Consider the following 26,613-nt stretch of genomic DNA (forward strand, 5'->3'; position numbering starts at 1 on the left):
AACCTTTGACTCTAATATATAAAAAAAGTGCATTATGAACCTGACTTCATCAATTATATACATACAGTAATGCCTAAAATTATTCATACCCCTGGCAAATTCTGACTTCAAGTTAGCTTTATTCAACCAGCGGGTTTTTTTCTGACCAGAACTGACACAAGCTTCTCTTAAAAAAGATAATAAGACGATGTGCAAGATGCATCATTTTGGAAAAAAAATATTTCTCTTTTATTTACATTTGAAAAAGTCTAAAAGTCAGAATTTGCCAGGCGTATAAATAATTTTGTGCTTGACTGTATACAATGCCTTATTTTATATTTAAACGAAACATTTTACAAAAATTGGTTGCAATAGTTAAAACTTTCCACATTAACTGTGGTGTTTTGGTTTTACATTTCTTCTCTTCAATCACCTGCGGTGTCTTGGCTTAATATTATGCGCATGAAGGATTTTCAGAACCTCTCTCTCTTCATTTGTGTTGTGCATTTGCTCATGTGGATGTTTCTGTGTGCATCAGGAGTTTCATTACCGACGGCGGGGCAGTGACATCTGTCTGCCATGTGACTGTTACCCAGTGGGCTCCTTCTCAAGGTCATGTGACCCAGAGAGCGGGCAGTGCCAGTGTCGACCCGGCGTGATTGGCCGCCAGTGCAACATGTGCGACAATCCGTTTGCTGAGGTCACACAGACCGGCTGTGAAGGTACAACACCGTCCATACAACCAGTAATCCCTTCATGTTAGCAATATTTGTTAATCCTTTCCTCTCTCGTTTTTCTCAGTGATCTATGATGGTTGTCCGAAGACTATAACATCAGCAATCTGGTGGCCCAGAACTAAATTCAACCTTCCTGCTGCCGTCCCGTGTCCTAAAGGATCAGTGGGTGAGTGTGGAAATTCATATCTGGGTCTTTAATAAATCTTTTTTCTTTTTACATTCCTCTAATGCCTTTTTTTTTTGAAGGAACTGCTATTCGCCACTGTGATGGAGAGAGAGGATGGCTGGACCCTGACCTGTACAACTGCACCTCTCCTCCTTTTGTGGAGCTGAACACAGCCGTGAGGAGCTATAATGATTTATTCATTTAAAGCCTGTTTCACGCAGATTTTTTTTCTTGTGTTAATTCAAGGGATTTGTGTAATTTAAAACAAATCCATATAATTAACAATTACTGTTTTTATGTAGTGGATCGTAATGGCTCATATTAAAACTGTAGACAGTTTAATTTGCAAAACAAAACACAGAAAACTAAAAGACATTTATTTCAAGGTGTATTCAGACACCTTAGACAGAGAATAACATTTACTCCATGCTGCACTCTTAGAAAAAATGGTACAATGTTGTACAAAAGAAGGTACAAACCCCTGTCACTGGGGCAGTACCTTTTATGCAATGCAATAGTTCCTTAAGACAAAGATACAAATTTGTACCATTGCAGTTTGTACCTTTAAGGACATGATTTGTACCATGGAAAACCAAAATGTACCTTTGGTTTTTAAAACCTGCACTTACAATATTGTATCTTCATCAAAGGTACAAATCTGATCCATGAAGGTACCACCACAGTGACAAGACACTTTGTACCTTAACAGTGTCAAACATGCTTACCAAACATTTATTTAGAATGCCTTAAATGTTTAGTTTACAATACCTATAGTTTTATGTTTTACCAGTTGTTTTGTATTATAGAACTTAGTAATTAATGTTCACATGTTTCTTTAAACATATTTAAATGATGATTCTTGTTTTAATATGGAAATTATTCATAAAATCACTTTGCATTTCCAGTCATATTTATTTACATAGGTATTGTAATAAAGGAGGAGTTGTTCAACACTTTTGTACCTTCTATATGGGAACAATTGTGTACCTTCATTTCAGTTGTACCATAAAAGGCACAGAACAGTATCATAAGAGGTCTTTTTTGTGCCATATAAGGTTCAACTTTAACAAATGTACAATTATTTGTTACATTATTTGTACCACCGTGTACCTTTTTTTTCTGAGAGTGTACTAGCAAGATTATGTTAATGTGTGATGATGAGCTAATTTAAATGTACAAAAACAGAGGCAATGAGCCTGCACAATTTAACCACCACTGACATTAGCAAGTCTTCTCCAATAATGACAGATGGAAAACGTGTCTTTTTTAGCACATCAATGTTATGTAATTATACCCTTAAAGGAAATACAATTATTTTAGGCACTTGGAAAAAAGGCAAAGAAACTAAACATAACTCTGATATTTATTACCTTGGCTTGGTGGCAGCCAATGTGAAATAAATAAACATATAAAACTGCTGCAAGGGTATTTTTGAGTAATGACAGACAAACAGTCCCTGACTGCTGCAATCAATCTCTAAATATTTTCCGTTCTTTTGAAAGTCATCAAAATGCTTTTACAGATGTTAACCTTTGCTATTGTAGCAAATGGGAATGCTAGAAGTATATGCATTCACCATTTTAGAATTTTAACTGAACTGTAAAAAATGCTGAGTTCCACACAATTGCTTCATGTTGTCTTAACACAAATTGATTAAGTTAACCTAATATTTTTTTTTTTTACAAATTTAAGTGAATTGAATGTAAAACAATTAAGTTGTCCCCCAAAAAACTCAAGAATTGTGTTAGTAACTTAGGGACAAAATAAGCTTTTCATCTTATTTTACAGGGTGTCTGCAGGGTCTTAAGAAGTTTTCAAACGCCTTCAATTTCAAAAACTAAATTTTAGGTCTTTAAATGTCTCAAATTCATGGAAAAATTGTCTTGTACGTATTAAATTATTTTGAAAAAGTCTTAGTTATCCTATGTCCCTGTAAAGGTGACCAATTGTGTCAACACCAATCCAATCACCAACAATCCATCTAAAAAAATTAATAAAACTCTACTTAAATCTTTTTTTATCCATTGTTTAATTATCTTCTTTACAATAGCATTTGTTTAAAAGTATTTACAGAGTATATATGTTTTTAATAGAAAATTTATGTTAAAAAAATGGTATTTATAATTATTTATTATTTACAATTGTGCTTGTTTACTACATTACTGAAAATGTATGGCTAAGAAATAACTAATAAGAATTTTTTGATTTTTTGATCTTTTCTGCTGGACCAACTGGGCCATTAGAAAAAAAAAACCTTAGTGTTTAGCCCTGTATAAGTCTGAAATTTCATTCATAATGGCCTTCTTCTTAATTCTTAAATTTAACTTTGCAAAACCTGCAGAAACCTGCAGTCTCTCGGTTATAAAAAAAATTAGTATTTGCTCTTTGAGAATTAATTGCAACACTAGGAACAATTATGTTTACTTAAAGACATTAATCCACATGAAATTAAACCAGCAAGTTGTTGCTACAGACAGAATGACTATCGTAAATGAACTAAATACATTGAATATTTTCATCTTAATAGCTTAATTTGGACAAAAAGAATATTGTTTTAACTATTGCAGTTCAAGCTTAACCTTACATTTTCAAGAATAGTTTAAATTTTAAGTCATTTAAACACAGCATATATAGTTGGAGTCAGAATTATTAACCCTCCTGAATATTTTTCCCCAGTTTCTGTTTAATGATTTTTTCAACGCATTTATAAACATAAAAGTTTTAATAATTAACTTCTGTAACTGATTTTTTTTATCTTTGCCATGATGAAACTATTTTACTAGATATTATTCAAGATACTAGTATTCAGTTTAAATTAAAGGCTTAACTAGATTAATTAGGCAGGTTAGGTTAATTATACAATTCATTAAATAAGAATGGTTTGTTCTGTAGACAATCTGAAAAAAAATTTGCTTAAGGAGGCTAATAATAATGACCTAAAATTAAAAAAAAACAGATTTTATTCTAGCCAAAATAAAAAAATAAGTCTTTCTCCAAAAGAAAAAAATATAGGAAATACTGTAAAATCAAGACTGAAAACACATCTGTTTAGCTGTGCCTTTACTGAATGAGCACTGTGCTGCGTCCGACAGATTGCACTATCATGTTTTTCTCTTCTTCTTCATTCTTTATATCACATTTTACCTGTTTTTATGTTTTGTTTTGTTTTTATGCATTTTTATTATTTGTTTTTATTTTTATTTTACTTGTTTCTTTTATTCTTCTTTATGTAAAGCACTTTGAATTGCCATTGTGTATGAAATGTGCTATATAAACTTGCCTTGCCTTGCCTTGCCTTGCCTTGCCTTGCCTTGCCTTGCCTTGCCTAAAAAAATTCCTTGCCATGTTTAACAGCAAATATTTGATAAAGAAAAAAGATTCACAAGAGGGCTAATAATTATGACTTCAACTGTATATAACAATCATGCAGACAGTATTGGAGCTGCTTACACAACCCTTTTTTTCTATGTTTGTGTATGTGTATGTGTGTGTGTAGTTGGAATCCTTAGAGCGAAACGAGACCGAACTTAACACCATCATTGAGAAGAAACTGGCCCATCAGCTCCGGGACGTCACAGAGGCCACGAGCCGCCTGTATGGCAATGACCTTCAGATCGCCGAGCGGCTTCTGTCACGCCTGCTGACCTTCGAGAGCCTCCAGTCGGGCTTCGGCTTGACGGCCACTCAGGATGCACATTTCAATGAGGTGCGCTTTACCTTGGGGACGCCACGAAGAGCTGAGCATTTGAGATTCAGATTTGATTGAGTCTGTTGATTAATTGTGTGGCGTCTCTGTGTGCAGAATGTGTTACGAGGCTGTAGTGTTTTGTTGGGTCCGGCGAGCGCTTCGTTGTGGAGAGCTCAGAGTTCAGGGCAGAGCGGAGCGGCTGGTTTGGCGGACCTATTGGAGCAGTACACCCGCATACTCGCACAAAACATGAAGCAGACCTACCTCAATCCTGTGGCTCTCGTCGCTCCAAACATTGGTCAGCATCAGTAAACCACAAGCACACATGCACTTCAATTCAGAAATCTGGTCAATAAGATATTCTGTCATTTAGGAAGGATACATTAAACAGATCAGAAGTGTCTGTTAGGTTGTTTCAATTAGTTCTGATGGAATAAAATAAGGGTCAGGTCTGTTGGAAATGAATTCAAGCAGCCTCTTGAAATTAAACACTTTTAATTATATTGATAATTATATTAAGAATTAAATATCATATTATTGTTATCATTATTGTTATCATTATTATTATTATTATTATTATTGTTATTATTGATCCTATTTATATTATTAATGATAATAATTATTATTAAATAATAATAATTATATTATATTATATTATATTATATTATATTATATTATATTATATTATTATTCAAAATGTATTAATTTTTTCATCCTATGTAAATAAGTCAACAAATCAACATGTATTTTATTATATCATAATAATAATTCATCATAATTCTATTAAGTATTTAATAAATAATGAAGTCATAAAATCACAATACAGTATAATTCAACACAATCCCAATCGCAACACTTATAATAAATCTGGGCCTTTGTTATGCTACACCTGGCAACATATTTAAAGCATTAGTTTTTTTTCAAAGTATAAACTCTGGAGGAAAGCAAGTCTTAGTGAGCTCATGGTTATAAAAATTAAATATTAAAAATATTCAGTCAGGTCCAGTGTGAGAAAGATGAGAAAGATCAATGTGAGACCAATACCTGCAATGCATCAGCAGAAAAACTGCAGCACTACAGAGACACCATCTATTAAAGAAATGCCTGTGTTTGTTTGTTTGTTACAGTCATGACTCTGGATCGTGTTGACAACCACACACACGTGCGGCGCCGCTTTCCACGGTATCACAGTCCTCTGTTCAGGGGTCAAGCGCTCTGGGATGCTCACACTCATGTTGTGCTGCCCCCTGCTGCACTAGTGCCACAACGCAATGTCTGTAAGTCACACACGCACAAGTTATTAAAGTTCTCCAACAAAGCATAGTAACACTTTCTATGAAGCCTGTATATATAATTCTTAGTAAAATATTATATTGCATGCATAGTCTCTTATAAACAACATTACAATATCGTCTTATAACCACATCATGCTATTTTACGACTGCTTAAAATAACAATGACCTTTGTAATTTTACTTAAAGCAGACAGTACACTTATAAATTATGCATAACACTTTACAACGGAAAGCATATGCTAATTATTATCCATGACTTTTGCATAAAACCCCTAATTTGCTGCTTGTTTATGGTTAATGTAGTTGTTAAGTTAAGCTAAGATATGGTAAAGGATTAGGGGATGTAGAAAATGGTCAAGTAAAATAATTACTAATAAACAGACAATATGCAAGCTAATATGCATATATCTAAAGTTAGAATTGGCTCCCATACTGAAGTGTTATTATTATATGAGAGATTTTTTGTTTCGTTTTGTCACTTTAAGCTGTAAAGTATGGTCAGGATCAGAATGAGATTTATTCACCTAGTGTACACAAACACACAAGGGAATTGTTTGTGGTTTACAGAAGCTCAGGATGCATATATACTAACTGTACATATCAACACAAAGAGACATTTAAATCAGTGCAAAATAAAGTAAACAAAAATTATAAATTATGTATCTCTAGATTTTTCCCACTGATGGGTTGTGGCTGGAAGGGCATCCACTGCGTGAAAACGGGCTTGATAAGTTGGTGGTTCATTCCGCTGTGGCGACCCGAGATTAATAAAGCGACTAAGCCGATAAGAAAATGAATAAATTAATATCTCTAGATTCTAAATGTTTTTTTTTTTGTGCAATATGTGCATTGTTGACTGTTTTAACTCTACAAATAATAATAAAAATATTTTAATATACAGTAAGTATTTATATGACACTGAAGATATGGGACTATGGGATACAGTTTGTATGTTGTGTACTATTACTAGGGCTAAACAATGTATCGTTTGAACATCAATATTGCAATGTGTGTATCTGTATTTATTAAAGATTAAAAGATAAAGATGTTATTATTTTTTTGATTATTTATACAATGACGACCATGTTATTTTACATTTGATTGTTCAATTTCTGTACTTCAATAGTTCATTCCACTGTGGCGAAGGCTGATGAATCAGGGATTAAGCCGAAAGAATGAATTTGAGTACTGTTAGACTCCCCAGAAAAACACTGTTTATTTATTCATTTTTGCTTGTAATTTATTATAATTTATGCAGATGCACTGCATAGAAAAAGACTTGATTATTCCAGTCGATCTAAATTAATGAAATCTTTCCAAATAGAGCTATTCAAATCATCTGATGAAATTATATTTATATCGCAATATATATCGCAAAAAAAAAAAAAAAAAAGGTCAGATTTTTCCAATATCACATGGCCCTAATTATTGCTGTACTAACTCTGTTTATGTGTGGATATGCATATATAATGGATACGCATATTAAAAAAGCAGTATAAACTAACTAAATAAGTGTCATCAAAAGCTTAGAGTTCATTCACCCTAAAATGAAAATGTTGTCACCATTTACTCACCCCTCATGATGTTCCAAACCCGTGAGACTTTTGTTCATTTTAAGAATTTATATAAAGTTATTTTTAATCAAATCTGAAAGCTTACTGTCCAATGTTCGTCCACTGAAAGTCTGTTTACTTAACTTGAATGCTTCAAAAATCAAGAGATTGTATTTGTTCAAATCAAGTGGTTCAATTCAAGTCTTACAAAGACACTCTATAGCTTACCTCACTCTAAGACTTATTTTATGCAATTTTGTTGCACATAAACATTGATTAGTGAACAGAAACTCAGATTTATATGCTACAGTAGAACCCCTTCTTGTTGAAGCTCAAACATGCCACATGAAAAGCAAAAATGAACTTCATTGGTTCTCACTCATCAAGCAAGCATGCTAAGCTTTAAATGCTGTAAGCATTGTGCGCAGAAGCCATGTTTGAGTTTGAAACTGAAAGGACAGAAATTTAATTTTGGCATGAACAAAGCCTTAAAAAAACTGAGCAATGCATTTGTGTGTTCAGTTTCAGCTCCATCTCCTGCTGGCCCGGTCAATCTGCTGGCCAATCAGACGCTAGAAGCAACGGCAGCCAGACGTTCTTTATCTCTTCAGGAGGCTCCTGTTTCCATTGTCATTATTCTCATCTATCGAAGCCTGGGAGCCGCTCTTCCCCCCAAATACCACACAGATCGCCGTGGCGTCAGGTCAGCAAGTGTCTTAACTGCAGATAAACAGCACGTAGGTGTTATTAGGTTGACTGTAACTGTAATGTTTGTTTGTGCTCTTTCCTGCAGGTTACCCAGACACCCTGTGTTGAACTCGCCTGTTGTGAGCATTTCTGTGTATAACAACCAGACCTTCGTGGAGGGTTTTTTGGAGTCTCCGGTGCTGCTGGAGTTTCGTCTTTTGGAGACCAGCAACCGCAGCAAACCACTGTGTGTGCAGTGGAATCACAGCAGCATGTAAGTCTTTATTTACAAGGGACAAGGAAAACCACTAATGAAGCATCAACATTTGATCAAATCATTTTTGCATAACACTGCAGGAGGGGTGCCCACACTTTCAGCATGCGAGCTACTAATAAAATGATCAAGTCTAAAATGATCTCCCTAAAAAATGCAAAACATATATTTATTTATAAACTTATTGAGAATTCTGTATTTGAACAATATATATATATATATTGATGTACCTAGCACAACTGTATAAACCCATATTATGCTGTAGCCCACATATTTTTGTCATTACCTTACTAGCCAGGGAAGCATAGTCCGAACTGATAGCCAGCTTCAAGCACACCACCAAATGGTCATCAGTCATGGTGGATTGATATTTGGACTGAATTATGCCTAGTGCTGCAAAACTATAACTGCTATAGTTTTGCAGACTGCAATATTAGCGTAGTTTGAGCAGTTTAACATGCATGCGTGGTTACCCATGCATCAGAAAAGGTCAGATATCGGACTGGCTGCACTGTGTGACAATCAAGCGGCAAATTTAAGTAAGGATAGATGATAGGCTGACGTCTATATTTTTATGCCATGCGATCTACCCACACCACTTCTACAGGATAAAAGATTGGAATTATAACCATTTTGGTTATTGTTATTATTATTATTATTATTATTATTATTATTATTATTATTTAATAATTATTTTAATTATTATTATGTATTATATTTGTATTATTATTTATTTGTATTATAATTTATATTATTATTATTATTATTATTATTATTATTATTATTATTAATTAAAATGATTATTATTAGTTTTAAAAATAGTTTCTAAATCTGCTGAATGTTTTTGTGTTTTTAATATTTTTTCCCAAATTCTCTGATAAAAATCATTAGTTACAGGTAAATTCCAGGAAAGTTTTTTTTTTTCATATATTAACATTAAAAATGTTATCAATTTATCTTTTAGATTTTTCTTTTTTTTTTGTATTTATTTTTAACGAACTGCTTTTGCAAGGACATTAAATAAAAATATATGATGATGAGTTATAAATTGTAAATAATATATAAGTTGTTAATATATATATATATATATATATATATATATATATATATATATATATATATATATAAAATAATTAAATAGTTACATTTTATTTAGTGCTTTTTTAATAATTATAATATTTGTTATACTATTTATGTTTAAAAGAATTCATGTTTTGCTCTTTTTGATTAAACAATAAATTGGCAATACATACATACATACATATATATATATATATATATATATATATATATATATATATATATATATATATATAAAGACTGAAAACACATCTGTTTAGCTGTGCCTTTACTAAATGAGGACTGTGCTACGTCCGACAGGTTGTACTATTACATCTTTCTTCTCTTTTTCATTCTTTTTATAACCCATTTTAACACATTTTGATCTGTTTTATCTGTTTTTAATCACTTTTAGTATTTGTTTTCTTATGTCTCTTTTATTCCTGTTTATATAAAGCACTTTGAATTACCACTGTGTATGAAATGTGTTATAGAAATAAACATTCCTAGCCTTGCCCTATTGTGCGGCTTTTATAAAAACAGATGGCAGATTGATGTCGTTAGAGATGTTTAGAGTCATTTTACATTTTTAGTGGGTGGAATCATTAAATCATAAAAAATAATGTATATTAAATAGTGATTGTGTGTTTAGTGTTTCAGGAGGAGGCTGCTGGACAGTGAGGGACTGCAGTGTGTTGTACAGGAACACGTCACATGTTCGCTGTCAGTGCCACAGACTGGGCACATTTGGAGTCCTCATGGACAGCTCACAAAGAGAGGTAAACTCTTTACATATACATACATTCACAGAGCAGACACCCACATACACGCACACGCACGCACTTGACAAAGACAAATCAAGGCCACATTAGTGAACAGCATACAAAAACACGTTCACATTTTCCTCATATTTGAAGAAAACAATACTGCATAGCAGCAGGATGTTCAATAGCGAATCTCTCCTTCAGCACTAATCAACCTTCATAACTTCTTTTCTGTGTTTTTGCTGAGCAGCAGTTAGAGGGTGACCTGGAGACCCTGGCGATAGTAACATACTCCTCGCTCTCGGTGTCAATGGCGGCTCTGTTGCTGACCGTGTTGGTTTTGTCGTGTCTGCGGGGACTGAAATCCAACACGCGCAGCATCCACTCCAACATGGCGGCTGCTACACTGCTCTCCCATCTCACATACCTGCTGGGCATCAACCAGACGGAGCAACAGGTCAGATTAGAGACATGAGAGTGTGGTTCTGAATCTGAATGCGGGTTACTGAGACAGACAAAGAGAGTTTGTGTGAGCTCAAAAAGAAAAAAGATTATAACTTAACCTAACATTGTCTGTGTAGTCTACTCAACCTGTATTTTTAGATAAGTAGTTTTGAATATAATGAGTAAATTTGTGAATTTTAAATAAATGTGCATTAAACTATTTATATAATATACTTTATCCACAAAACCTAATTATGCCATTCAGTTTAATAATGGTTTATGTACCAAACAAACTTGTCAGGCAAAAATAAACATTTTAAAGCCCAGTGTAGTTCAGTGCAGCCCTAAAAAAATTATTCTCATTTTTACCTTCATATTTTGCCACTAAGCATCAAATCACCAGATTTTACACATTTATCAGGACATTGTTTTTTCAGTTTTCAGTTTGCATTTTCTGCAAATAAATGTTCAAATGATAATATTCCTACATACAATTTTAAAAACATGTTAACATTAATTTAGAAAATGATAGATCGATAGATGCTATGGATGGATGGATGGATGCATAGACACAATCTACATTATAAAAGCACTAGAAATATAGATGAATTGAATTGAATTGAAGTGAATTGAATTGATTTGATTTGGATGGATGGATGGATGGATGGATGGATGGATGGATGGATGGATGGATGGATGATGGATGGATGGATGGATGGATGGATGGATGGATGGGTAGACGGTGGGTGGACAGATGGGTGGGTCTGTGGATGGGTGGATAGAAAGATACTATAGAAGCTGTGTAGATAGATAGATAGATAGATAGATAGATAGATAGATAGATAGATAGATAGATAGATAGATAGATAGATAGATAGATAGATAGATAGATAGATAGATAGATAGATAGATAGATCTAAGTTGTAAGATGGATGGATGGATGGATGGATGGATGGATGGATGGATGGATGGATGGATGGATGGATGGATGGATGGACGGACTGACGGATGGGTGGATAGATGAAAGGATGGATGGATGGATAGAGAGATGTTCATTAAACAATTTTAATTAAGACATCAAATTTAACATATATCACTAAACAATTTTGTACAAAACATATCAGTTCTAAATCATGTTTATGGTGTACTGGTTGACTGAATGAAAAATAGCAGATTGTAAGCATGGTCTTAGATGTTTGGTGTCCACTTTCAGTACATATGCAAGCTTTTAAAGAGCCCAGTCTAACAGCAGGTATTAAAGATCATAAATAGTCAAGCAGAAAGTGAGCTGATCGGCAGGATAAAACGCTAGACAGCTCGAAAATGATTTGTCATTCTGAAACTGACATTACAACCATTAGCACAACATGGTAGGAAACCACTCACACCACACAGCGATTTAGGAACCAGACATTATTAAACACTTCTCCTGACACCGACGCTCTCTTCGAGTCTCTCTCTCGTCCTCAGACAGACACATTCTAAAGCAGGTTAACACCATTTTTTTAACAGACAATATTCTCTGGAGTGCAAACCACTCACACTAAAAGCCTGGCTTCATTAGTTTCAACTGTGCTGGGGTGTGGGTGTGATAGAGTATGTGTTCATTCATAATTCATCTACACTCTCAGATGCTTACTTGGTATGCGCGTATTGATTTTAGACACTAGATTCACATTTTAAGGACCTGAACAGCAGAGAGCATTCACCTGGTGGTCAAATGCATCTCTTGTGACCAATTGTGTTTAGATTTTGGGACATATATCTTATTTTGTTACACTTTACATAAATTTTTTTTTGGAGTGTTCAGTGTGACACATGAGTACTATTGAATGAACAAACTTGTTATGCCACTTACGATCCAGCAGGAAAGCAACATACAGTATAAAAAGGATATGAGTGGCTAAATTTAAATATTTGAGTGTTTAAACTACAAACGCAATGTGTGTTTTGTTTATTCCTGGAAGTGGTCACAAGTGCACAAGCAGTCACACTTTATTTTGATGGTCTGTTTGTTGAATTTAAGTCACATTGCATCTACATGCCAACTAATTTTGATTATAATATTATTAGACTGTTAGGTTGGGGTTAGGGTTAGTATAAGTTGACATGTACTTGCAAAGTTTCTTATAGTCAGTTAAATGTCTGTTGCAGGAGCAGTATCAACAGATATTAAGCAGACAGTCTACTAATACTCTAATGGACCATCAAAATGAAGTGTTACCGGACAAGCTTAAAGCATTTTAACCCTGTCTAAGCCTGTATTTAGCATCATCCTTCATCTTAGAAGAAATAAAACATATCCTAAAACCAGGTGTACGCAAAGCTTAAGGTAGAACACATATGCCAGCCATAATGGCTATAGCTGCAGCTCAGTAGGTATAATTTATTGCTGTTTCAACTATTAGTTAAATTCTCCCCATTTTTCAGGAAAACCCATTTTTTATCCCTTAATTTAAAAAAGTAAGAACATTTGTAGTGATTTGATTTGCGCTTAAGTAAGAAAAACCCTTTTAATCCAGCCATATCACCCTGCAGCGCAAGACTGGTTACTGTAGCTTAGCGTGGCTGAGCCTGGTCAGTACCTTGATGGGAGACCACATGGGAAAACTCGTTTGCTGTTGGAAGTGGTGTTAGTGAGGTCTGCAGGGGGCGCTCATCCTGTGGTCTGTGTGAGTCCTAATGCCCCAGTAAAATGAAAGGGACACTATATTGTCAGTGAGCGTTGTCTTTTGGATGAGATGTTAAACCGAGGTCCTGACTCCCTGTGGTCATTAAAAATCCTATGGCACTTCTTACCAATCATGGCCTCCCAATCATCTCCATCCACCGAATTGGCTCTATCACTGCCTCTCCACTCTAGCAATAGCTGCTGTGTGGATACATGCTTTTACATAAACATGCATTTCATCTATTTTGCATGATTTGCTTTTTACACTGCAGAGCTGTCAAAAGAATTGCTGTTCACAATCAAATTAAATACATTTAATCAAATACATTTTTAACGTGAGAGAGGCAATTAAACGTTTTGCTGAACCAAGTTTGGATAAGCTAGGAATAATTAATATTTTGCATCACATACTTTTATAGTATGCTTAGTATAATAAACAAATTGTGTAAAAGCATGCATGGTTACATTTAGCAAAACCAAATTTATTCCTAGGCCTATAATAATTATGTTAATTAATATTACTCATTACTTCGATGGATAATTAGACAGTAAGAGCTGGGTATTCATCACCCTATGCTAATGTGCATTTTAAAATAAAGCAAAGGAAATGCTAAAATTTAAATAAAAAAATCAGAAAAATGTTTTATGCTCCTTTGCGGTGGTTTTGGACTTGTGTGAAAAATGGTTAATGCAAATAATAGGAGATGAAAACTTATCTGCTAAATAAACTTTGACATAGTGAACATTACACCAATTTCACTTTAAGGCAAGTCACTCACCAGCCATCTTTGAAACACCTTTCTGACAGTATGCTCTGTAAGTGCTGAGCAGGTAAACCTCACTCCTCTGACCTCTAAACGTGCTCTAGCGACAAACACTAGAGGCCATGGTCTTTAGCCTCCTTGGTAGTGCAACCGACTTCCATGCGCAAGGTCGCCAGTTTGATACCAGCCCTGAGCGGGTTGGGTGGTGTATGACCAGCGTGGTTACACATGGGCATTCTGTCTAAATGGGGAAAGCTAACCATTGCATTTTATATTAGGAATCACCAATAAACTTAAACAACAGCTGTCCCTATAGTTTCAGTTCTAAACATTCATATCCCACAAAAAATGCAGAAACTGACGTCTGGTCTGAGCCCCTCCCCTGGAGTATCGTCAGTTTATAGAGATCGATGATTGGCTCCTGTACTAGAAGGCGGGATTTATTGGCCATATAGTGATCGATGATTGGCTCCTATACTGGCAGACCCAAATTGCATTTGAGATTTGTTTCCTTTTTTGCGAAACTTAAAAAATGAAAATAATGACTTAACATAAAAAAAACATTCTGAAGCCCCAGGCCATGTAAAAACTAAACAATACAAACATAAAAAATGTAAAATAATAAAAAAAATCAAGTCAGTGTGATTAACTAAGCCATTCTATAGCTTGATTATATTTCTTTGAAAGCATTTGAGAGTTTCCCTGGCTGTGTTTTGGATCATTGTCTTGCTGAAATGTCCACCATGGTGTCATTCTGATAATGTAGATGTTGGACTAAAGCAGCTAATAATCATTTACAATAAGGAAGGGCAGAGGGTTGCTGAATAACTACTGAGAGATTTCAGTTGCTGTCTGGGCTTTCCATGACTTTCTACGCCTCCCTTTCTTCATGTGTTCAATACATTTTCCTGTGTCATTTAATTTTATTACACATAACTTCATTTGTAAACTAATTTGATTTGTTTTCTTTGCATATATGGATTTCTTTGGTTGTTACCATCATCCAGTGAAAATTTCAAGTCAACGGCACCTTTAGAAATATATTTTCTGAGAGAAATGTTGACGTGTTTAATACTTATTTTCCCCAATGTATGTTTTTATTGTTATTTGTTCTCTTTTTTCTAATTTTCTGATTGTTTTCTCGGATTTGATGCAGTTCCTGTGCACAGTGGTTGCCATTTTGCTCCATTACTTCTTCATGTCGGCGTTCGCGTGGCTGTTTGTGGAAGCTCTGCATATTTACCGCATGCAAACAGAAGCACGAAACATCAACTATGGGGCCATGAGATTCTACTATGCTATTGGCTGGGGAGTTCCTGCCATTATTACTGGTACTTTCTCTCACATTGCACACTAAAAACAGATATTTAGGCTTTCACACTTATGTGCTCAATAATATGTGTGTGTGTTGAAGGGCTAGCAGTCGGGTTGGATCCAGAGGGCTACGGTAACCCAGATTTCTGCTGGATATCCATGTACGATAAGCTCATGTGGAGTTTTGCGGGACCAGTTAGCGTCGTCATACTGGTACTGGCCTTCTATGAGTGTTTATGTGTTGTTTTTAAGCTTTAAGTGTCTTTGTGATTCACTCTTTGTGTTTTGGATGGATGTGGTTTTGAATTAATGATGATGTTTTGTGTTTTACAGATGAATGGTGGGATGTTTTTAATGGTTTTGCGTATGACGTGTAATCCCACTCAGAAGGAGATCAAGAAGCTGCCCGTCATGTAAGTACAACATCATAAACCATATCATCATCAATATTAAATGAATAGTTCACCCAAATATGAATATTTACTTATCATTTACTCACACTTAAGTGGTTTTAAAATTTTATACATTTCTTTCTTCTACCGAATACAAAACATAATAATTAAAGGGATTATTCACCTTAAAATGAAAATTCTGCCATCATTTCTCCTCTTCCACTTTTAAACTCTTCCTGTGTTTCTTTAAAACAAAATATAGAGACACCAGCAGCTGTTAACATCCATAGTGGGAACAAAAAAAAAAATACTATGGAAGTCAGTGGCTGTTTTTTTCAATCATTCTTTATTTTGTGTTCGACTGAAATCAGTTAATGAGGAGACATGATGACAGAATTTTAATCTTTAGGTGAAAAATCCCTTTAATCATTCAGTTTAAGAGGAAGCAACATTTTTCTGCTTCATGCTTCAGCCAAGCAAATCAAAACACAAGATTTTATAGACTGACTGGCCATAGAAACGCCTCTGTTTGGATTTAAGTGTGGAAATATTTAAGAGTCAATGTTTGCATCTTTATTTATTGGTTTGCTCTAAGGTTTGCCAACAAATCTTCTAAAAACTGATACAGTGTACAGCTTTTTATTTCTTAAACAGCCATCAATTTTGTATCCTATGGCCATATTCCAGGATAACAATGCCAAGATTCATTGTGCTCAAACTGTGAATAAATGTGTTTTATTAGTTTAATTCTGTAAATTACTAATGACTTCTACCAAATTTAAACATATGTGGTTTGAAATTTCCATATTATTATTAATGATAAACAAAATACAAGTTCTTGCATAAAGGAAATTAAAAAGACTACTATGGTTGTCAATTATTTATGCTGTTGTTAAGTTCCACGATATTCAATTTATTATTTTTTTTTTTGCAGTATTTTTGATGAGTAAATCAGATCTTTTTATTCTCAAATCAGTTTTATCTAACATAATTTCATAGAAAAATAACTTATTTTTAAAGACATTTCTCATTTTGTCTGACTTTACACTCATTTTTGGACAACGCAATACCAACATTTTAACTTCAGAAGAGTTGGGAAATCAATATTTGACGGAATAACCTTGATTTTCAACCAAACAAATGAAAACATTGGTTATTTTGACCAGGGGTTCATTCTTTGTACCTCAGTTAAATGATCTAAGATGATTTTGCTAATCCTGGATCTTTTAATCTTGATAACTGATCTCTGGCTTATTTGGTTCTTCAAACAAGTTTGCAAATCAGATTAAAATGTCTGGATAAACTGATCTGAGATCGCTCCGTGTGTTGTGAAGGACAGATCTCAATCCTCAAAATCATTATCAGCAATGCAACGATTGGCTGACAGCACAGCAGCGTAATGACATCATCTGATTAATATTCAATTATTCATGCAAATTACGTAAAATTGGTTGTAAACTGTTTGTTAAATATGATGCGCAATAACTTTCCACATTTGTTGCAGGCGTTACACTCTCATGTGTCAAGAGTTTTTAGCAATTTATTTAGTTTTACTTTTCGAGTTAATTTTCTTAATTATAGTAGGCCTATTCAAGTTTCTTAATCAGCGTAAGGAAGAACTAGCTGTTTAAATGAATTAAGCATCAAAAAAGCATTTTTGATATAGGTAAAGGTGTCTGCAACTTTTCTGAAGCATCAAATCACTGGCATATTAGCTGTCAAAACATGTGCATGATTGCATAAATTATTATTCCTTTAAAAAAAAAGTTAAATATTGTGCATGTCTATTATCATACACAAATTGTACTAAAGCTGTTACCTTAAAACAATATGCATTTGCATCTAAAAAGTCCATATAATAAATATTCTCTCTGAACCCGTTGTGGAGAGAACACTCTCGTGACAGCTCTTGTACTTTTATTTTGGAGTGCAGATTGCGTAAGTTTTATTTTATTTATTTATTTATTTTTACTTTAAAGTTAAACCGAAACTATATATGTATTTTTTAACTATTTTACTATTCTCCCAAGTGTAAAAAACTACTACTGTAAAAAAAAAAATCAGCATGATTCATATTGTCAGTATTACATTTGCTTAAAAAGACCAAATCTAATCCTGTTTATATAAAATAAGCCTGCTCCCCAGCAGGTTTGAGCTACCAGACCTATTGCTATGGCATTCTTGTGACCCTGGATCTTGTCAAATCGTCAATAACCAAATCCAGCTAATTGAGTAATCCATGTACGAAGAACGGACCCCAGTTGTCATTTTCAGAAAAACAATGTTTCTTATTCGAAATGTGAAAGAAACATTATTAGACATTTTTGGAATAATTTTTTTTCTAATTTATGGAAAACAACCATTATATTGTATCTAACTATTAAAAATGATGTCATTTCAATGTACATAATTAATTTTAGTATTAGTTGGTAAAACTGTATTGTTGTACAGATATGTGTTTCTATCAGGGATTCATAAGTGACACTTGTTTTCATCCCTATATTCTATATACATTTTTTTAAATGATGTTTCTCTCTTTCTCTCTGTTAGTTCTACTATCCGCAGTGCCTTCTTCCTCTTATTGTTGAGTACGTGTGTTTGGCTGTTTGGTCTGATGGCTGTTAATAACAGTGTCCTGGCCTTCCACTACTTGTTCATTATCCTCTGCTGCATACAAGTAAGTTTGGATCTCTTTGTTGTGTGAGTGTGTGTGTGCGTGTGTCTACATACTAACATTTTTAACACTGTAAACCCATAATGTTATTCTCCTCATCATCTGTCTCAGGGTTTGGCTGTGCTGTTGGTTTTTACTGTCCTGAACTCAGAGGTGCAGGAGGCCTGGAAACTCGCCTGTCTGGGCAAGAAAAGCCCCGGTGAAGAACCGCCCAGACCTCCACAGATTACTGTTAGTGGACACAAACACACTTATTAACCCCTGCGCACAGTTACACAAGCACATCTTTAGCACAAACCTGTATTTGAGCTCACGGAGTGAAAATAAGCATGTGGATTTGTAACCTGCTGTATTGTATGTGTTCAGGGCCAAAACCCATACAACAGCGCCTCCCTGCTGGAGCAGAGCGGATTACACCGCATCACACTGGGAACATCAACCATCTCTTCAGTCAGCAGTGCCAGGTCTGTCAGCTCTGGAAACTAATTTATTTCCTAAAACAAATACAGAAATTATGATATACAAGGGATTCTATTAGGTAATACTTTAAATAAATATTTACTTTTGACATGAGTTAATGAATTTGAGTTAATTATGAACATTTTGTACAACTTTTATCATTTCATAAGTTGGTGTCAAATCATAAACAGATATAATAAAATATTTTCATTGTTAGTTCATGTGATACATATGAGTTTTTTTTTAAATAAATTATAACGTAATACTTTTATAATATAATACCTTTATTCAGCAAGAATGCATTAAATTGACCCAAAAAGTGATGATGATGATAATAATAGAAATTAGTGGTGTAACGGATCACAAATCCTACGGTTAGGATCACACTACTGTTTTTGAGTCATAGATGGGACCATTTTTCAGATCTGCAAAAAATGGAGGAGACAAATGTCATTTGTTCACCATTTATACAAAAATATCACTGCAAAACTATTGGTTTTAACAAACAGAACTTAGAACCTGTCATTTTAACAAAAATACAAATCAAGAAAGAACCTGCTGAAAAAAAGAAAATATTCAATACGAAAAATAAAATTTGCCACTGTTGCTGATAATGCTGAATATAGAAATCTAACATCTTGTACAACATATCATATTCATTTTCAAATAATGATTCAACAATTCATACATAAATCTTTCATTATAGAAGCAACATTTTTGAAAACCTATTCAGTGGCAAAATTTTGATAGTTGTTTGTCACCACCCATTGGTTAAAAAATGTAATTGCTACAACATTCACCAGCATCAAGTTCAATTAAACATTTTAATCTTTACCATAAACATCAGTGTTTATATCTGAACTATAAACGGTTCTCCCAATACTTCTGTGCTAATTGTTTGTAATTAAATGAAAAAGTGTAAAAACTGAATCCCTCTTGATCAATCGCAGATTTGAATACATCACTCAGAAGGATCAATAAACGTATGCAAATCATTATCATTTGTTATTTATGTTGCACAGGTTTAAATTGAGATGCCGATCTTTTAATGTTTAATTGTGAAGCTTTACGCTCAACGCATTAATGCAGACTAAACAAACAGTGACAGAAAACACCATTAATTATTAACCTAAGAAATCATTTAGATCCCACCACAATTTTTTCTGTCATCATAATATTTTACAGGGAAGCCAAAATGCTTCCATACATGTGATTTGAATGACACGGGACAGTATCTCTCAGCAATTGTTATAAATGTTGGATTAATTTAAGAATGAAAAAAAGTTAATAATCTGCGGATTACGAGCGTTTCGAACTGTGGGTTGTGATCCGTACACCCCTAATAGTAATCTTACAAAAATGTAAAAATGTATTTAAAAATGTACAAAAAATTTAAAATCACAATTTTCACAAGAATAATAACATTTGTTGAGCACCAAATTAGCATATGAAATGCAGCTATAAATAAATTTCATATTAAATTGTATTGAAATAAAAGTGGTAGAAATAGTTATTTAATTTCACAATATTACAGATCACTGTATTTCTTATTCAGAAAATGCTGATTTGCAGAACAGAAGACATTTCTTTCAAAATCATCTTACTGACCCTATCCACATGTGATGAAATAGTTAAAATTAAACTTACTAAAGTCATAATTATGACTTAAAAAGTAAAAATTATGGCTTACCAAATAAAAATTATGACTTTCTTACTTGAATGCTCATTGGATTGATCGCAACAGAAATTGCACATCTAGTCTGAGCCATGTATCTTGCTCTGTGCGTAACAAAAGCTGAAGTCTTGAAAGCTGATGCGTTATTTCTGTTCCCTCAGGGAGAATCTCTTGGCACGGCAGACTCTAGAACACACTCTTGCTCACACAGGCGCCACTGACCTGGACGTGGCAATGTTTCACCGCAACGGAGGTACACTAACACACAATAACCTGCATGCATGTACGTATTCACACACAAACACACACCTTACAGTGACAGTTCACACAAAAATCAACATTTGCTGTTATTTTAATAATTTCAGGGTATATGCAGGAATCCTAAAGGTAATTTCAATACCTTTTTAAAGACCTGCTCAGAATTTTTTAAGAGCTCATCACCACTTCAGGTTCTACTCCATATCATACCTTTAACTTAATAAACAGTTGTCAATAAACGGTTGTAGTTAAATAAATCAATGGAGCACAACCATGCAACAGAACTCAGATAAGCTCGGAAGAAACAAAGCTTGAAAGAGTAAATTATGCTGTTGTTTTTAGCAACAGGTTCAGCCACTGTTTAAACTCGTCTTTCCCGAGCCAGGAGTACGCAAACTTACATTTTTCCATTTTTCCATCTGTTTCGCTCTATGGTCTTGCTACATGTGGAGAGCGCCACATCAACTACCTGCTTTTGTCGGAAAATTACGTGACATCACCCAGATTTAGGAGCTTGGCCGGACGCACCCTGGCCCAAACTAAACATGTGGATCGAGCACTCCGTTGTTAATATTAGCAGGAAAATAAATATATTTATGCTTTTTTGGAGTCAAACACTTTGGACAACACTTTTAAGACCTTATAAAAATGTGATTAAGATTTTTAAATACCTTTTAAGGGCCTTAATATTCTCATAATTGATTTATCAACTTTGTGATGTTTATTTATAAAGTAATTTCGAGAGGATCACATGCTTATGATTGCTAGCGGCTGGATCTGCATTATCCAATTATCAATGCACCAATCAGACTCCTAAGCTACTACAAATGCCCTGGGTTACGTACCACCGATATCTTCGTTTCGAAGAATCCCCCCTTCCACCCCCACTCCTCCTTATTCCTAGATGGGTGACACGGTGGCCCAGTGCTTAGCACTGTTGCCTCACAGCAAGAATGTTTCTGGTCCCAGGCTTTACCACTTGCACTTTCTCCCCGTGCTCATTTATGTTTCCCCCGGGTTTCCCGGTTTCCTCCCACCGTTCATAAACATGCAACTTAAGTTAATTGACTAATCCAAATCGGCACTATAGACATGCTCCTAGTAAGTAGTTATCTCTTAAGAGCAATCACTATCTGTTCATTAGTTAATACAGCAGTGGAGTTCTCGAGTTCTACCTGAGCTCAAACTTCCCCCTTGCCTTGCAACGGGTGGGAGCCCCAGGCTCGAGGATCTTATGAGCTCAGGGCTCTCTGCCGGGACAGCATGCCAAAGTAGCTTATAATTAATCATCAGCTGTTCATTAGCAAATGTTTTTTAAGACCCTGCGGACACCCTGAATTTGCTATTTACACCAAAAGATCAATTTTAATTTAATTATCCTTGAGCCATTCAAAGTGTTTAGTTGAACATTAAAAACTGACCTGAGTGTGTTCACAACAGTCTAGAACTCAAGTTTCTGTTCCACAATGATGTTTAAATAAAGGAAATTCTTTTTCAGATATTTTACATTTTCACAGTGTTATATATTGTATAATATTATATTGGGGCGAAGCAGTGGCGCAGTGGGTAGTGCTGTTGCCTCACAGCAAGACGGTCGCTGAGTCGCTGGTTCGAACCTCGGCTCAGTTGGCGTTTCTGTGCGGAGCTTGCATATTCTCCCTGCGTTCGCGCGGGTTTCCTCCGGGTGCTCCGGTTTCCCTCACAGTCCAAAGACATGCGGTACAGGTAAATTGGGTAGGCTAAATTGCCCGTAGTGTATGTGTGTGTGTATGTTTCTCAGAGATGTGTTGCGGTAGAAATGACATGGTGTAAAAACGTGCTGGATAAGTTGGCGGTTCATTCCGCTGTGGCGACCCCAGATTAATAAAGGGACAAAGCCGACAAGAAAATGAATAAATAAATGTATGAATGATAATATTATATTATTTTTCTCTGAAGAATGTCTTATTTCATTTAATCTGACTGGAAAAAAAAAACAGTTGTAAAATGTTTACAAAGATTTTTAGTCAATATTTTTAGTTCCCTTAAGTTTTCTTTATTATTATTGGCTGTAGTCCAGTGACTTGCCTAATTAACCCAACTTGTCTAGTTAACTTAATTACCCAATTTTAATTACCCTTTAAATTGCACTTTAAGATGAATATTATACGCTAAAATATTACGTATTATCTGTCTTTACTTGTCATATCAAAGACAAGAGAAATTAATTATTGGTAATGAGTTATGCAAATAATTTTATACCGCACATATTTAAAACAAATTTGAAATTTCATTATTAAGGCTGATAATTTAGCCTACAGCTAGATATAAATTTAAATGACGTCCAGTTTTTTTTACTTTGCTGTTGTTTTGCTTTATAAGACCTACAGCAAATACATCATCTAGAGTCATGTGTGTTCATTTTGCTATGCCTTAATTTGTTTCTTTTATTCCAGAAGTCACAGTACCCATTGATTTGCATTTTCTGAATTACTAAGGACCACAATTTCAGCTAAAAACTTTTTGTTCTATACTTCAACTGTAGAAAAAAGTAAATAAAGGAACAGCAGACTTTCAGTTTTGGGTGAACTGTCCCTTTAACTGCTCAATTTTTAATATGTGTTACTGGAAAAAGTACAGTGTTGATTAGACAGATCTCAGGAATGGTGAGTTGTCATCTTGCACCGTCTATCAGGTGAGGACTCGGACTCAGATTCAGACCTGTCTCTGGAAGAGGAAAGGAGTTTGTCCATTCCATCCTCAGAAAGTGAGGACAATGTTCGTCTGCGTGGACGCATCCAGCGACGCTTCAAACGCACCGGCCATGGAGAACGGCTACTTACAGAAGCCACTCACAACGGCGGAAAAGGTACTAATATTACTGGAGTTATCTGTATTATTAATATTATTATTTTTATTATTATTATTATTGTTATTGCTGAAGCCACATGACTGCAGAGACTCAGCTTCGGTGTTAGTTGTGGTAGTGATGGCCAACTAGTAGTGTATGGAACTGTTTATGTGTCAGATCTGGATGGCAATGACCTGCTCTCCTATTGGCCAGCGCTGGAAGGGTGCGAGGCGCACTCTCTGCAGAAATGGGGCTCAGAGCGGCGCCTCGGGGGCGACTACAACAAGGACGCTGCGAATAACAACCAGCCAGACGCAGCATTGACCAGTGGAGATGAGAACGGCCTCACGCATAGACACCGCAAGGGTGAGGCACACTTTAAATAAAATGCTATTTAATATTGGTCAAAATTGAATTGTGCTTGCTTACTGCTTAGTCTTCCCATTTTTAACCTGATATGCCGGGCATTTAATGCTCACTTATTATTATATTATTATTTATAAACATGCAAAAATACTCAAGAATATACCACTGTTATCTGGGTTGTTATTATTAGCTAAAATATTGATGTTTTATTAACTATTTATATATTTGTTTTCCTTGAACACGGAAGTATTAAAAGGAATTCTATTCCCTTATTAATTTGTTTAATTCCCTTATTTATTTTGTTTAATCTGTCAAAAATAACAAAAAAATTAACCTTTTTGTTTAATTTCAAGTTATATTATTATTTATAATAACTCTTAATTAATCATTTGATGTACTAAAACGAAAAGCATAGATACAGAGGATGTTTTTATTTCTAAAACTAATAAAACTGATAAAGCACACAATTGGTGTTGTTATTCATATTTAGCTTTTGGAACATTTAATCAATTGCATGCGTGTTCAATAAGAAAGGTCAGGAGCGGTTTTTCTTTAAGGTTTAACATATTAGCAATTTACTGAATTCAAATAACTAATTTGATTTACAGAATTCTGGTATTCTCAGTAAATTTGCAAAAGTTAAATTCAGGAAGTGCGCACACATTTAATTTCCTGACTTAAACTTATAAAGGGAGCTGATATTAACAGGTGGAGTTTAGTGAAATTCGACACTTGTCAATCAGTCTCCAGTCCACCACTGGCCGCACCCATACAGTACACACGTCCTCTTTTTCTACTAATTCTCTGCACAACGTCAAAAAGCTCAACTGCAAATTCTGTGCTGACAGGAAATATTGCTGCAGAGCTCAAGTTATTTTCAGACAAGCTTCATCTACTTCTGCAAAAATTCTTCAATAGTATGCTAAACATATCACACTCGAGAAGACCAGTTAATATCACCGTTAAGCAATACAAATACAATTGTTTAATATAAAAAAAACAGACAAAAATATGTATAAAAATTCCTTTGTTTTTCCTTTTTCCTGACATTAGTTAGCTATTTTTATTTTGTTATTATAATGTGCTATCCTGTTGCCATGTTTTTACCTTTACATGCAACACTTAATCTTGAAATCATAGTAACATTTATAAGCATTCTAAGCATAAACTTGCATAAAACATTTAAACCTTGATTTTTCTAACTTTCAGTGTTTTACAAGATTGGGGATATTTAATTTATTTACACATAAATATATTTCATATTTTCATTAGATTTTTAAAAACTTTTTAGAAACAAATTCAATAAATAATTAAGATTTTATGAATAATTAAAAGTGTCATCAGCTTTATGCCTTCAGCTGGAATTGTATTTATTTATCTATAAAGTTCTCTTCATCTGTTCATCAGGGATCCTGAAGAATCGTCTGGGCTGTCCTCCAGCTCTGCAGGGTCTGTCTGCTGTGGGTCGTGCTCCCAGCGAGATGTCCTGGTATAGGACCTCCACACTGGGCCACCGAGGCGTTCCAGCCGCCTCCTACGGTCGCATGTACTCTGGCACTGGCTCACTGTCCCAACCCGCTTCACGATACTCGTCCCGTGAACACCTGGATTCATTAGCAAGACGACAGCGGTCTAGAGACAACCTGGACCTGCTACCCCGACGGCGCGAGCTCGGTGCAGAACACCTGGGTGGGTCCAGAGAGAGGCTGGGTCCTGTTCACAGCATCCACGCATCCAGAGAAGACCTGGTGGGCAGGGGAGGTTTAGCAGGGTTAATGGGGGCCGAGGGGTCATTAAGCGGTTCCAGAACGCAGCTTAACACCCTAACAAGGCAGCAGGCCTCTCGGGAGCACCTTGGAGGGGCTCTGATGAGCAGTCGGTCCCGCGAGCAGCTGGAGTCTAATGGTGGAGCACAGCCCTGCAGAGAGTGGCTGAGGACCCTGCCGCCCCGCCAGCTCTCACACCCTGACCCACACCCGCCCTCCTCACCCCCTCCACCAATCACAGAGGAGCCCCACGAATCCCTGCCCTCTCGCCGTGGACGCCTAGACTCTGCGCCCCCGTGTAGGTACCCGTCATCATCTGCGGCTGCACCCGGAGCCCCGTCCAGTCGACCGCCCTCTAGTGAACACCTGGATATCCTGTCGTCCATACTCGCCTCCTTCAGCTCCTCTGTGTTAACCCCGCCCCCTAACCCCGCTGGCCCCTCCCCTTCCCCACCTCCTCCTCTCTCTGCAACCTCTCAGAGCGTCTCCGAAGTGTCACCTGACTCTGAGTAAGTCCTGCCCCTTTTGTGTCACTGAGTGTCCACTTCCTTGTTGATTGACGGTCATCTTTGTGTGCTCATCAAAGATGATTGATTCTGTAGTTCTGCAATTGTATGTCGTAGATTAGAATTTAATGAGTTTTTCATATGATACACAAAAGGAAATTTACAATGTCAAAAATCCATTGCAATCAGTTGTAATTTTAGCATGTTTAGCATGGACAGATGGAAGAACAGACAGATAAATAGCATTTTGGGATAGATAGATAGATAGATAGATAGATAGATAGATAGATAGA

The 26,613-nt window shown here is 35.3% G+C and overlaps 1 protein-coding gene across 8 annotated transcripts in view; it reads left to right on the forward strand.

Annotated features, from left to right (window-relative positions):
• Window positions 1-26,613, forward strand: part of celsr3 (cadherin, EGF LAG seven-pass G-type receptor 3) — a 92,660-nt gene that overhangs the window by 61,755 nt on the left and 4,292 nt on the right. Inside the window, exons 16-35 of one of the 8 annotated variants that reach the window (XM_087264815.1) lie at window positions 518-701; window positions 781-882; window positions 963-1,057; window positions 4,379-4,588; window positions 4,685-4,868; window positions 5,698-5,847; window positions 7,940-8,120; window positions 8,211-8,378; window positions 10,090-10,216; window positions 10,452-10,658; window positions 15,237-15,411; window positions 15,495-15,607; window positions 15,728-15,807; window positions 18,337-18,463; window positions 18,572-18,691; window positions 18,827-18,924; window positions 20,756-20,877; window positions 23,527-23,700; window positions 23,860-24,048; window positions 25,456-26,323. In XM_087264815.1, the coding sequence (XP_087120941.1) occupies window positions 518-701; window positions 781-882; window positions 963-1,057; window positions 4,379-4,588; window positions 4,685-4,868; window positions 5,698-5,847; window positions 7,940-8,120; window positions 8,211-8,378; window positions 10,090-10,216; window positions 10,452-10,658; window positions 15,237-15,411; window positions 15,495-15,607; window positions 15,728-15,807; window positions 18,337-18,463; window positions 18,572-18,691; window positions 18,827-18,924; window positions 20,756-20,877; window positions 23,527-23,700; window positions 23,860-24,048; window positions 25,456-26,323 (3,674 nt within the window). The remainder of the gene's footprint in view (window positions 1-517; window positions 702-780; window positions 883-962; window positions 1,058-4,378; window positions 4,589-4,684; window positions 4,869-5,697; window positions 5,848-7,939; window positions 8,121-8,210; window positions 8,379-10,089; window positions 10,217-10,451; window positions 10,659-15,236; window positions 15,412-15,494; window positions 15,608-15,727; window positions 15,808-18,336; window positions 18,464-18,571; window positions 18,692-18,826; window positions 18,925-20,755; window positions 20,878-23,526; window positions 23,701-23,859; window positions 24,049-25,455; window positions 26,324-26,613) is intronic. The other 7 variants (XM_087264819.1, XM_087264817.1, XM_087264821.1 and 4 more) reach the window with 7 other exon arrangements.

The sequence above is a fragment of the Danio rerio genome, chromosome 8 (genome assembly GCF_052040795.2).
Source record: "Danio rerio strain M-AB ecotype USA chromosome 8, GRCz13ab, whole genome shotgun sequence".
NCBI classification, from domain to species: domain Eukaryota; kingdom Metazoa; phylum Chordata; class Actinopteri; order Cypriniformes; family Danionidae; genus Danio; species Danio rerio.